The sequence below is a fragment of the Callorhinus ursinus genome, unplaced genomic scaffold (genome assembly GCF_003265705.2).
Source record: "Callorhinus ursinus isolate GAN/ISIS: 27379988/994484 unplaced genomic scaffold, GSC_fseal_2.0 scaffold79, whole genome shotgun sequence".
NCBI classification, from domain to species: Eukaryota; Metazoa; Chordata; class Mammalia; order Carnivora; family Otariidae; genus Callorhinus; species Callorhinus ursinus.
The window spans coordinates 4,271,537-4,284,865 of NW_027397141.1; the positions used below are offsets into that span (position 1 = coordinate 4,271,537).

General features: G+C 56.4%; 1 protein-coding gene across 3 annotated transcripts in view; it reads left to right on the forward strand.

Annotated features, from left to right (window-relative positions):
* The window catches only part of TFDP1 (transcription factor Dp-1), a 40,736-nt gene that overhangs the window by 14,438 nt on the left and 12,969 nt on the right, over nucleotides 1-13,329 (forward strand). For all 3 annotated transcript variants that reach the window (XM_025874557.2, XM_025874558.2, XM_025874556.2), the window contains 2 exons: nucleotides 4,421-4,487; nucleotides 12,879-12,985. In XM_025874557.2, coding sequence (XP_025730342.1) covers nucleotides 4,421-4,487; nucleotides 12,879-12,985 — 174 coding nt within the window. The remainder of the gene's footprint in view (nucleotides 1-4,420; nucleotides 4,488-12,878; nucleotides 12,986-13,329) is intronic.

Here is a 13,329-nt window from a genome sequence, read left to right on the forward strand (position 1 = left end):
CCCCCGCACTCCACTGTACCAGCCGCTGCGTGGGAGGGGAGCGGCCCTGGGGGGCTGTGCACCTGCAGGTGTGGTAGACACACAGCCTGGAACAAGCAAGTGTGTCCCCCTGAGTTGGTCAAGCCCAGAAGTGATTTCTGTCATCTTCACAGAGAGCAGAGTCGGGGGACGAGCTGGGTGGGCCCTGGATTCAGGCTTCATTTGGGAACTGGGTTGTGCAGTGAGTGTGGGCATTCGGGCAGGATGAACCAGCACCGGAACCCATTTAGGTCATCCATATGTGGAAGCTGGTTGACCTCGAGAGTCTGTCCGGCTCTGTCAGGCCTTTGCTGGCTGGGCCATTGGCGGCAGTCCAGCCCAGCCAGGCGCCACGGGGCCCTCTTGTTCCCAGGCTGCCGCTCCTTACGGACAGACTTGTGAAATGCTGTGTTCTGTCTTTGTCTGAGGTCAGGAAACCTAGATAGCTCATTCTGGTCATGACTGTTTGTCTTTGATAATTGGCAGTTAGGCATGTTACACCAGGAAATTTGGGCCAAATCTGTATGCTCCGGTTAGAGTTTGCTTCAAAAATACTTTCAGTGACTTCCCAGTTGGTGAAAGAAGCACTTTCTCTTATGTTCTAGAGAAAAATCGTTGACCACTGTCCTCTGTTGTGGTAGAACAGATGACCCCAGAGTTCAGTGGTTAAGAGAACAGTAAACGTTTCTTCTCCCGCACGGTTTCCGTGGCTCAGTTTGGGAGTGGCTGGGTTGCAGTGGACACACTGCCCAGGTTGGCAGCAGCCAGAAGGTGTGTGCCTGGAGCGTTTGCCTCCACGGTGGCTGCCCCCACGTGCCTCTCGCCACCTCTCCTCACCTCCCACCACACCCCTGGGCGAGGAGAAGGCTCTCGGGTGGCGTGGAAGCCTCCTGGAGCCTGACGTCCCGCCCCAGCCGGAGCTGGGCCGAGGGCCTGCAGGCTCCCACATCTCAACCGTAACAAGGGCGCCATCCCCCAGGCTTGGTTTGTAGGCGTTCTGCATCGTGTTCTCCACCTCACCCGTGAACAAGAGCATTAAAAGTAGCTAATTTCCTTAGTGAAGAGCAAGCTTGCACTTCCTGTGATTCTGACATGTTGTGTCTAGAAACAGATCATTTCTGTGCCTGGAAGACTTGCTGTGGGGTAAACTGGTCACTGTCCTGAGTGCGGAAAATGCAGGCATCCACAGGAGCCAGTCACCAGCTGCTTGAGTTCTCCCTAGGTCCAGTTTACTGTCCTGTAGGTCTTGGCTTGGGAATAAGGCAGGTGTGTATTTTACTGACCTGGCAGCTCTCTGGGAAGTGTATCCTGTTGGAGGCCGTGCAGTTCCAGAAAGTGGCCCCTGGGTCTGTAGCACCCAGGTGGTGTCGCGGCTGGGAGGCTGCCGGCGTCTGGTGGTTGCGGCCCCTGGTCTGCTGGCCTAGCAGGGAACAGCAGCCCCGTCAGACAGTCTTCCTAGCCCAGTGTCAGGACTGGCAGTGCTGGGACAGCCTGCTCTGGACGCGGCAGCCACTTTGTGCCGGGCCACCGCGCATCACCGGGCTCTCACGGACCAGACTGGGCGTTGGGCCCTGCCTGCTGTATACGTGGGGGTGGGGCTTCGCCGACCGGGGCTGTCCACTATAGAAATGCAGCCCCCTTCTTGCAGGAGCTCTTTCAGGGTGCAAGACACGGAAATGTGTCTTGCCAAGCGGGATTCACCTTAGGGTTTTCCTGGTGCCGTGGAGCAGACTTGATGCTTGTGGGTGGGTCTCTTGTCCAGGGCTCGGGTGGCTCCCTTCATTCTCTTCGCTCTGCCAGTGTCTTCCTTTATGTCCTGGTCTCTATGTTCTCCAGTGACTCCTCAGCTCAGGCTCATGACATTGAGATGGTAGGGAGCGACTGGCCCCCTTGTCGGTTCCCAGACTTGGCCAGAAAGGGCCGGCCTGGTCTGTTCCCGGCCCAGGCCGCTCGTTGATGGCTCCTGCAGGCAGCATGTCGGGAGGGGGGGATGCAGCCTTCTCCAGGGAGGCCGGGCTGCTCTGACCGCGTGAGTCGGACTGGGTGTCCCCCAGGGGAGCCTGGGGCTGCCCAGCTTGGTTCCTGATCTGGGTTGTGAGGGCTTGGTTGCCAGGGTTGTGCCGCTGCTGTGCGGACCGGGATCGCCATCTCTGTGGGAGGGGCGGCATTCTTGGCATTCCCATGAGCGGCCAGGACCGCCGCGCCCAGTGACCGCGGTGCCGGAGCCGCACATCCAGTGTCGGGCAGACGGGGGCCCCTACCGGTCCCACCGAGGCAGACCCACGGAGGCAGTGACGGCCTTCTTCTCACCGGCTCTGGCATCCACTCATGCATCTGCTCTGCTGTGGACGGATGGTGGACCAGGAGGTCAGGCCCGCTGTCTGGGGGGCTGAGGAGCCCTTGCGGCCATGGGAGGGAGGAACTGGCAGCGCCCGTGATGTGCAGGGGGCCTCGGGCCGTCGGATAGGTGCTGCTGTCAGCGTGGGGGCTGAGGCTCTCGCTCTGGGGTGTTTGGTGTCCTGTGGCTCTGGGGCACTTTGAGCCTGTTTGCTGGGACCAGCCTAGCCTGGTGCAGGCTCCCTGGCCCAGAGCGAATCGCTCTGCTCCTCCAGGAGGTAGAGAGTCCTCTTCACCCACCTCCTGGCCGGTGATCTTCTAGCCCAGCCAGGCCTCAGTCTGTGATCATCCTCGTGGGCACACACTTGGCTCCCTCAGTTTCTGTGGGAAGGTGGGGTTTTGGAGAGTCCGGGAAACGTGGCCCATGTGGTGTTGCCAGGCTCAGAGGCCATGCAGGTGGCCCCTCACCTGCGCGGGCCTGACTTCCATCTCCGGTGAATTCAGCAGGTCAGGATGTATGCTCTGAATTCTTGTGTGGATTGTACATTTGGGTGCCTTTGGTTTGTTCACGATGCACACAAAGGAGACAGTGAACCCATGCCTGGGATGCAGCAGGGCCCGAGGTGGGTGGTCTCCCGTGCCAGGCTCAGGCGAGCTGTGTGTGTGTGTGCACTCCAGGCTTGTCACTGCCACAGGTGTGCTTGGGGGGTGTCCCCCTGGAGGCTTCTCCCAGGATGGAGGCTCCGGCCTCAGCCGTGCCCCTGGGGTCTGCATTTGCTCGGGGTGGGAAGGCAGTGGGGCTTCTTGGAAAAGCAGGATATGGTGCCGGAAGCTGTGCTCAGACCCCTTCGCAGGCTGGCCTGTGCTCACACAGCCCGAGAAGAAAGTCCAGGCCCACAGACGTGAGCTTCTGTGGGTGTGTGTGAGGTGACTGTGGACACAGGCGTGAGTCCCTGAATACCTGGGCCACGGGGGCTCCGGGGCGTTCTTGGGGGTGCTCCCGCCAGGCCAGGAATCCCACTGGCCTGGTTGCTGGAGGTCAGAGGCCAGGGCAGGAGGGAGAGGCTTGTCTGCCGGGCCCGACTGACCTGTGTGGTGGCTTGTGTGTGTGTGTGTGTGTGTTTGCGCACGTGTGTGTCCACATGTGGGTGTAGATGCCCGTGTCTCTGTGGATGTGTGCACATATGTGAGTGAGTGAGTGTGTGTAAGCATGTGCCCACATGTGCCCACAGCAGGGCAGGTGTCAGGAGGCTCGGTTCCCCGGGACCCCCTTCCCCCCAAGCAGAAGCACCTGTGCTGGCTCAGTGCGGCATGCAGACGCCTCTGCTGGACTTGGGACGCCAGCCGTGCAGGGTGCCTACAGCTCACTGCTTCCCATGGAAATCTAGATAAACAAGAGGAGAAAGCAAGGCAGCAATCATTCCTAGACCTGGACACGACCACTTGTAGCGTCCTGGGGGCCCCTGCAGGCCCTTGCTGCGCACTGTGCGTTGGGACGTTACTTCCCTGGTGCCCCCAGTGTGCTTGTGCTGTCAGCGGCCCCGCTGTGCGGGTGCCCTGCTCACGAGGCAGGGCTGCCCTGGTCGTCAGGCACACCCTGCAGTCCTGCTGTGCCCACACTCCTCTGCACACCGCGGTACGTTTCTCCAGCTTCAGGAGGAACTGCTGTGCCCGGGGCTCTGACCAAGCCCTCTCCTCAGGTCCCATTACTCAGCTGCCCTCAAGATGGTCAGATGAATTTCCACGTCCACCCACGGTATGCCCCTGCCAGTCTCAGGCTTGCCATTTAATGCATATGCGGACTTCACCTACGAAAGCTGTGTTTCATTAGCACGTCAAGGGCTAAGCTTCGGAGGCAGACATCTTCGAGTGACCTTTTCTCTGCTGAGTGTCCAGCCAGAGAGCTCAGCGGCGGGAGGCCCTGCTCCCCCTGCATGGCATCCTGCCCTTGTTTGCATAACTGTGACCATTGTATCTTTTAATGCTTTATTTTACACCTCCCTCAGACGGGCTGGCTTGTTGCTCTTTCAGACGTGCTATTTATTGTCCTTGTTGCTTTCTGCAGGCCGGTCTAATTGAAGCCAACGGGGAACTCAAGGTCTTCATAGACCAGAACCTTAGTCCTGGAAAAGGTAAGGCATCTCTTTCTGAAATACAGTTCTGTTGATAAGAGTGTTGAGTTTGGTGTGTTTGTGAATTTCTCTGGTGTGAGAGTCCCGGTCAGCGGTGGGGACCCTGCTGCGGGAGTGCTCTGGCCCAGGGCCCCCGATGGAAGGGGTGGTGCGGTGTTCGGAGCTCAGCTGGACACGCCACCTGCGGGCACACGGCAGCAGTGGAGTTCATCTTGGTCTGTAAGTCATACGGTTCGCAGAAGTTCGGGAATGTGAAGAAGTGCGGAGAACCCAGGGCATGTGCTTTCCTCCACCTCAGGGCCGCTGTGAGCCCTCCAGGTGTCGGCTCTGGACACGAGCGCCAACCAGAACAGACTCGAATCCAAAGCTTATGGTGCCTACCTCGTGTGTGGACGAGCGTCCTCCCCGTCAGGAAGCCATGTGTGTATGTTCAGGGGCAGGCGCGGAGGTGGATTGGCCGAAGCCCCTTCTTCCCCTGGGGCCCCACGGCTCCCCACGTCGAGTGACCGTGAGGAACAGACGTCTGCCAGTATGTTTGAGCCCGCTGCTTGTTTCCTTGGGTGGACTAGCCATGGAAGCTCCAATCAGAGGAGATGGCAGGCGACCGCCAGCTGCCCATAGCGCTGGGTCACTTCCGCAACCTCTGCTCTGCCCGCATCAGCCGGATGGAGGCCCGGACACGGGATCTCTTGGCTCCCAAAATGGGTGCTGTGTCCCAGCCCCTTCCCATCCATCTGTTGCTGGTGAGTGGGATAGGAGCCCAGCCGTCTCCTGCCCTGTGGGGCCCTTCCTGTGTGGGTCAGCAGGCTGGCGTGGTTTAGGGTGGCAGGCTTATGCCCTGTCCCCTCTGTTGCTTTGGGACATCACCGTCAGATGCCCATGGAGGTTCTCGTGCCCTGCAGGGCCCCCGGCCTGCCCCCTGTCCAGGCTCCGCTGGTTTTCCTTGTCCCACTGGCCGCTCTCCCCCAGGATGGGCTGTGGGCCTGCAGATGCTCTCCTGGTTTCTCTGTTTTTGGAAGGTCGTAAGCAGTGTCTTGCTTTTCTGTGGATCCCTTGCTCTTTTGCTTCCTGTACAAGGATGGAGAGCCCGCTGAGGGGTTCAGTGTGTGCAGACGGTTTATCTCGATGGCTTTCACTATTCACAGATTGCCTGAGTGAGAGACGCGGTAGCGTAACTGACAGGACCCTTAGAATTTCAGGAGCTGTAGGCATGATGTGTTCTGTTAAAGTGATGAAGCAGAAATAATCGTGGAAAAAGTCCACAAACTTTGCTCCCTTGGAAATATGGAAATCTTTCATTCTGGTGTTTATCTTGAATGTCTTTGTTGTTTGGATACTCTGGGAGTCTCACTTATTATCACATGCTGCTTGTCTCCTTTTCCTTCTTACGAGATGGGCTTGTGTCCTGCGGAGTCTGATGGTGAGGCAGGGGGTTGAACTGGACCAGAAAACAGCTTCTTGAGTTCATTAGAATATTCCGGTGTTAGCTGCCTGCACTGTTTTAAGTATTTCGTGTCCTTCTTGGGTGTGGTCTGGCCGCTCTGCAGCCCCCTTATCTTGCCCAGGGTGCGCCCCCAGCGGGTTCCGTGCTCCACTCTTGGCTGGACGCAGAAGAGCTGCCCCTCGAGGCTCTCCTGGCTTCTGTCTCTGCTTCCACACCTCTGCCGGGACCAGCGTGGCCTCCCAGATGCTTGCGCTCCTTGCCTTCTTCTGGGGCTCCTGCCCCTGCACCTCAGGGGTGTTCTGGGTGCGAGAAAGCCCGTGACCACATCTCTGCGACCTGCTCTCTGGCTCTGGCCCTGCCCGTGCAGGCTGAGTGCTGCCAGGCTTCTCCTGCACTTCTGATCAACAGAGCTGTTTGTCTGTCGGACGGGCAGCCCGGTGCCGTTCTGGCCATGGACGGAGCAGGACCGGGTTGTCTGACTGCTCAAGCTCCGTCCCATCCTGTCTGCCCGTTGAGACCGTTTCCACCCCCAGTCCCCTTTGCTTCGGACTCAGGAGTTTGAAGGGTAATTTTAGGCAGTGTGGTGCTGACTTGAGCTCTTCACTTTGGGTTATTCACTGGTGTTTCATTAGGTTGAGGAGCCCGTGGGGATCACACTGTGTTGTCTGATTCAGTGGTCACTGCAGGCACTTCCCAAGGAGGTTTGGCAAAGTCTCAGCCAGGGTCGTGGTGAGTGAGGCGCAGACCCTCCAGCACAAGCTTGTCCAGGAGCCCAGGGGCATGGCTGGCAGTGTGTGCCGGAGAGCTGTTGCTGGAGTGACCTTGAGGGGCAGGAGGGCTGCAGTCCAGGCCCGGTGCAGGCTGGGCGTTGAGGGGCAGGGGCTGGTCTCTCTTGGCCCCCACCCCTGCGCCCCTGCACCCCGCACCCCTGCGCCCCGCGTGTTGCACCTGCAGGACCAGCTTGCCACCGCTCCCAGGTCCACCCAACAGAGAATTTGGGAATGGGCCGGCATCTGAGTTGTGCTGGGCCTGGGCACTCACGGGGTCCCTACTGCCCTCGGCTGGGGTCAGTGAGCCCCTCCTGAGACGAGGCCTCCTCCCTGCCTCCTGTGTTGTGCTCCTGTCCAAGCCCTGGCTTATGATGCCCCCCACAAGGGGGTCCTGTGCACTCCCAGGCGGGGCTTGTTGCTCTTGCCCTCTTGTGTCCTGACCGTGACTGCTCACCATCCTGGCCTTCAGCGCTGCCCGTGCCTCTGCTTTGCTGCTGTGTGTGGGCCCATTTCCAGATCCCAGTGTCCACAGGCTTCTCCAGAAGCAGGGCCTGTGGGAGGCACATTGCAAGTGTGAGAGAGGTGGAATTGGCCCACGTGACGAGGGGTTGGCAGGTCTGAAATGTGCAGGGCGAGCCAGCAGGCTGGACCCAAGCAGCACTCCTTCCTCCTTGGGGAAACCTGGGTTCTGCTCTGAAAGCCCTGGTTTGGTTAGGTGGTTCTGGAGGGTGGTCTCCTTTCCCTGAAGTCGGCTTGTGGCTCCAGAGCAGCCGCCGGCTGGCCTGCAATTGGATAGCTGGGGATGGGCACCTTGGCAGGTGGGCATATCAAGTCGGTCATCACAGCTTTCTGTACCCACCGGCTCTGAGGACCAGAGCCCTGGCAGTCGGAGACGGGAAATTTTTGTGTGCGGTCTTGGTTGTGACAGCGTCGGTTACTTCCAGTGTTTTGCCCATGGCTGTAATGCTGTGTCAACCTTTGCACGCACATTTGTTCCTGTGTTTTGGGCTGATGCTCGGGAGTGGAAACCGGATCACGTGGCACGTGTGCGTGGCTGCACCATTTTGCATCTGCACCAAACACGTGAGCGCTCCAGGCCCTGCACACCTGCAGCAGCACTCCCCCTTCCCGTGTTTTGGGTTCTGGTGGCCTCAGTGCGTCTCCGCCGTTTCGCTCCTGGGCCTGCCCTCCTGGTAGGGGTCTGTCCAGGGCCTTCGCTGGCCCAGTTTCTCTCTGGTGTTCCTACCTGGTTCTCTTCTGCCAGTCATCTGGCTGCTACCCTGGAGCTCAGGCCGCCATCCCCCGCCACGCGTGCACCCTCCCCCTCCCGATGCACCTGCTGCCTGCCTGGGGCCACAGCTCACGTGTGGGTCTCTGGCTGCAAATCCTTGCTTGGACCCTTCCCCAAAATTTTTTCTTTATTAGACACACAACACATGTGCCCTGAAGAAACCCTGAGTTACCTGAGTACAGTTAAAGCGTGTCTTCACCGTTCCGTAAACACTTTCCTGACACGCGGTGTTGGGGCGTGTCATGCTGGCGTGGGTGCTCCTCCAGTCCCCGCAGTGTGTGACTTAACACTTGGCTGTTGCTGGGCCATTCCTGGAGTTTCTAGTGCCACCTTTTTGTGGAGAGCTGTGATACCTGTCGATTGTTGACAGAGACCCCTCTTCTCCCCAGAGAGCTCTGTGCCTGCGTGTGCTCCGTGTGGGGGGCAGGCCCGTCTCTGTGGAGCAGTGCTCCAGCGTCCATGGCCGCGTCTGGCAGGTGAGAGGGCATCTCCTGCGGCGTGCGGCACTATGCTTCTGCTTCGGTGTTGCCTCTCCTTTTAGAAGGGCTCTAAGGCAGGAGAGATGAAATTTTGGGGTGTGCTGTATGGCTGAAAATGTGGCATCGCTGTGTAATCCTTGAGACGTGGTGACTGCACCCTCCCAAACACACACACACCGGTGCACACAGTGGGTCCGTTCAGGCTGGTGTTTGAGCGGCGGTTTGGAGAGGGGCCCCTCTGTAGGAGGAAACAGCAGGACTCGCTCAGCCCCTCAGAGGCTGCCCTCTTGGGGAACGTGGAATAGAGGCATCAGCTTGTTTTCTCCTCCCAGCCGTTCAAACCCAGAGGATGCCTAGAGCACGGAGTGATGTCCCAGCCTCTGAGCCGTGCTTCTGGGCTTGCGATGGTGACTGGCCATGGTGCCCAGAAGAGTGCGCACTGAGCACACGAATGGTGAGGGCGTCGTCGCCCCGCCTCGGTCAGAGCGGGCATCCTGAGACGCGGCGCACTTCCGCTCGGACCGGGGGAGCCCCTGCAGAGCCTGTGTCCCCCTTTCAGGGTGCTCAGCTGGTGAGCAGCGAGCGCGGGAGGTGACGTAGGCGCTGCAGTGGCCCTAGGAGCAAGCCTGTCCTGGAGCTGCTGCTGTTGCCTGGCGCGGAGCTGTGCGCACCGTGGACCCATTCTGGTGGCCCTTTTGGCCATATCAGCGTATGCAATATCTGTAGTATGGTGGGCAAAATAGTAACTCTTTTTTTTTTTTTTAAAGATTTTATTTATTTATTTGAGAGAGCGAGAATGAGAGAGAGAGAGAGAGAGAGAGATAGAGAGCACGAGAGGGAAGAGGGTCAGAGGGAGAAGCAGACTCCCCGCCGAGCAGGGAGCCCGACGTGGGACTCGATCCCGGGACTCCAGGATCATGACCTGAGCCGAAGGCAGTCGCTCAACCAACTGAGCCACCCAGGCGCCCCAAAATAGTAACTCTTAAAACGTTAGGTTGTCAGAACTTAAAAGTGGTTAAAATTGTTTTCAAGAAAACATTCAGCCTTACGATTTCATAATTTAAGATATCTTAAAACCTATAGATATTAATAGGTTGTGATTACTAATTACAATATGTTTACATAATATTTTTAGGGTCCTTTTTCTGTGAGTGGTTACAGCAGTTCAGACCACATGTGTCCCTAACGCATTTTCTTGCCGGGAAAGGAATCCTCCATTTCATGATGTTATATTTGAAAATACCGTGTTACATAGTTCCCTTAATAAAAGGCTTTAAGTACATTTTACAGTTAAAATCATACTGTTTCTAGTGAGTAGATTTCTAGGCTGTTGTAATCTCGCACGTCTTGTAACTGAAGTGTGAATTCCTAAGCCCTGCAAGTGGGTTGTGTGTGTGGCAGTCTTTGTTGGAAGAGGATGTTAAACATTCTAATTTCTGTGGTCAGATTGAACCAGAAATGAAATCCTATCCTTGAGATTGACAAAAAGGGCTGTGTCTTCCTGAGTCAGCAGTTGGCAGGAACCTGGGAGAGGGACACTGGCTGCCGGGGCGTGTGCCAATGTGTGCACGCGTGACTGTGTCTGCTGGGGCGCATGCCCGTGCATGTGTGTGCATATGTTTGCATGTGCATGTCTGCTGGGGTGCGCGTGTGTGTGTGTGTGCGCGCGTGTGCCGGGGTGTGTGTCCATGCACGTGTCCGTGTGTGCATGTGTGTGTGTGCGTGTCTGCCGGGGTGCGTGCCCACGCATGAGCACACGTGTGTCTGCACGCACATGTGCGGAATGGCCCTGGGGATGTGCTGGGCTGAAGCCCAAACACAGATGGTCACCTGGACTCAGCTGGAGATTGACTGGACTCCCTGGACACCTGGAGACTCAGCAGGAGGAGGCCCGTCCAGCGTTAGCCGCCACATCGTAGTAGGAGCTTCTGTGCATTCACGCAGCCGACCTGTTACCGGGGTAGCGGCACAGCGTTAAAGGCATCAGCTAGATCTTTCTGTGGCTAGGTCCCAACAATAGTGTAAGCAAAGTGGCAGACTGTTGTTTTCTAGATTTCAAAGGCCCACACCAGTAATACTTGTATTTTCTCAGATTCATGGATGTGCATGGGAAAGTATGAAACACAGACGGAGTGCATCCCTCAAGCCCTGATGGCTGTGGGCAGGGATGGGGTGGGTCTGTGGACGGCGAGATTAGCTCTGCTCCTCAAGCTTCTTCAGCAAATAGGATAGAATGGTCGTAGTCAGTCCTAGCTTGTACTCTGGAGCAAGATTGTCTGCAGAGTAATTCTTTGTATTGAAGAGTTTCTCACTTAGTAAAACAAGGACGAGACCCTGGTGGGAAGGACAGGTGGTGTCGTCCAGGAAAGGGGTCCTGGCCCCGATCCACTTCTGCCTCTCAGCCCTGCCGTTGCCCCAACTGCTCTCCTCCTCGTTCCCCCAGCTGGGGGGAGCTCTAAGCATGTTAATTTTAAGAAAGACGTTCCTGGGGTTTTGGGTGGTTTGTGTTGTCCCTTTGGTAGATGGCCTTGTGGCGGACCTGCAGGTTAGCCCCAGAGACGAGCACCCGACCCTTTGGCCCCTGTGTTCTAACATCATTTATCTGACGTGCAAAATAAGTTTTAAGACACATCATGAGAACCGCCTGGATCGCTGGTGTTGACAGGGCGTCATTTGCAAATTTAAAAAAATAATTTTATGTTTTTTAGTGAATCAGTTCAGTATTCTTAGAAACCTAATTACTAACCTATACATGAATCTGAAAAGTGATGTTTTAAATCTCTGTGCAAGATAGAATAATTTTGTTATCTTTTAAAACATCTTTTACATATCTAAAACAATTGTTAAAAATTTGCTTTTGCTAAGATACAGGTCTCTATGTTTAGAGGAAAATAAAAAACTCAAAGCAAATATTTACAGAAAATAAATACCTGTTGGTGTTGGTTGGTAAAAATGCTAATATTTAGCCAGTTGGTTTGGTCGACTTGTGCCGTTAAGAAATTATTCAGTGTTTGTGTGTAGCAGTAAGGCACTGTTTACTGAATTCTGAAGTCTGTTCTTTAAAATGCATGGACTGTGCAGGGTTCAGAAGTGAGGGCCAGGCTAGAGGAGGACAGTGTTGGCGTATTTGGAGGCCGCCACGAGGCAGAGCCTCTGAAGCGGAGGAGGTGTCATTCTCGTCCCACCGGGCTCGAGGCCCTCCCCCCGACGCCCGCCGCAGGGTCCCGTGCTCACCCTGGGTGGCCGCAGGAGACCGGTCTGCTCCAGGAGCCAGGGGGTGCAAAGCGTGATGACCCGAGCAAGCTTTCTCCGCCCCCCATGCAGCAGTGACTGGGAGACCAGGAGTTGGTCTGCTGCTTCCCCAGGGCGCTCAGGCCCTTCTCAGTAAGGCTCGGACGGTGTGCACGCTGCTCGCCCTCCCGGGTCTCCAGGCACCTCTGTACACACTCCCTTTGTTTTCTCTCTGCCTTTTGAGGCTGTCAGGGCAAGGGCTTTGTTTCTGTATTTTGAATTTTTATCATTCCTACTTCATTTGATTTTATTATTTATTATGTAAAATAAAATGTTTTACCATTTTTATTCGCTGTTGTATGCCTGACACCAAAGACAGAGCCAGGCATACAGAACTCTTAGCAAACACTTGAAGGAATGAGTATTTCTGCTCCTCGTATGTCCATCTGTGTGTTCAAAGAGGGGGCAGCTTCCTCCCCAGGCATTTCTCTTCCTAGAAACAGAGATGTGATTCTACTTCTTAAGGAAGAAGGGTGTTAGATTTCTTTAGAATTCTTTTTTTCTTTTTTTCAGAGAGAGCATGAACACATGTGGGGGTGGAGCTGGGAGAGGCAGAGGGAGAGAGAGAACCTCAAGCCGACTCCACACTGAGTGCAGAGCCTGACGTGGGACTCAGTCCCACGACCCTGAGACCTGAGCTGAAACCAAGAGTCAGATGCTCAACTGACTGAGCCACAAGAGTGTTAGGTTTCTAAACTAGTTTTGCAAACAGAGAGAGAAATGCTGGAGCATTTAGAAGACTCTAATTGTCACAGAATTGTAGGTTTTCAAGAGCTGCTCTCCCCAGACCCTGTGGCCCACCAAAATATTCCGTAGGTGGGCAGGCAGCCCCACAGGGGTTCGGGGCAGGTCGGTCATGTGCCTAGGGCACCTGAGCCCCTGCGCCCTGGACACAGAAGCACCCAGGGAGGAGGGGCTGGTTGGGTGGGAGAGCAGGTGGTCATGTCCCATGCAGACGCCTGAAGATGAGAGTTGAACTTAGAAGTATTTGCAGCTGACCCACAGACCTAAGGTGGGTAAAGTAAGGATCTCTGGTTAGAAGCATCATCGTCCTGAAGCTGTCCCATTTAGCCTTAATCCAGAACAGAACTAACCTGTTACCTCCTTGCGTTGCAGGCGTGGTGTCCTTGGTAGCTGTCCACCCCTCCACAGTGAACACGCTGGGGAAGCAGCTCTTGCCAAAAACATTCGGACAGTCCAATGTCAACATTGCACAGCAAGTGGTAAGGGGCCCCGGGCAGGTGGGCTTGCCGATTCTTGACGGTGGCCTGTAGCTCTGGTGCGGAGGTCGGGGTGTGAGGTCTGCCTTCTGCAGTGCCCTCTCGGATGCTCGCGGTGCTTGCGGTGCTGGGACGAGTGTGCACTCCCCTGGCTCAGGCCTGCCTGCGGGCTTAGGCCAGGCACCTTCCCCTCCTGCTACATGTGTCCCGCTCACCCCATGTCTGCCCCAGAGCGTGGAGTTATGTGGGGGTGGCAGTGCCTGGCCTTGATCCTCCTCGGCGTGAGCGTTACTTGCCTGGGAAATGAGGGTGGGGTCCTTGCAGGACACACAGTGGGCTTAGGGCTC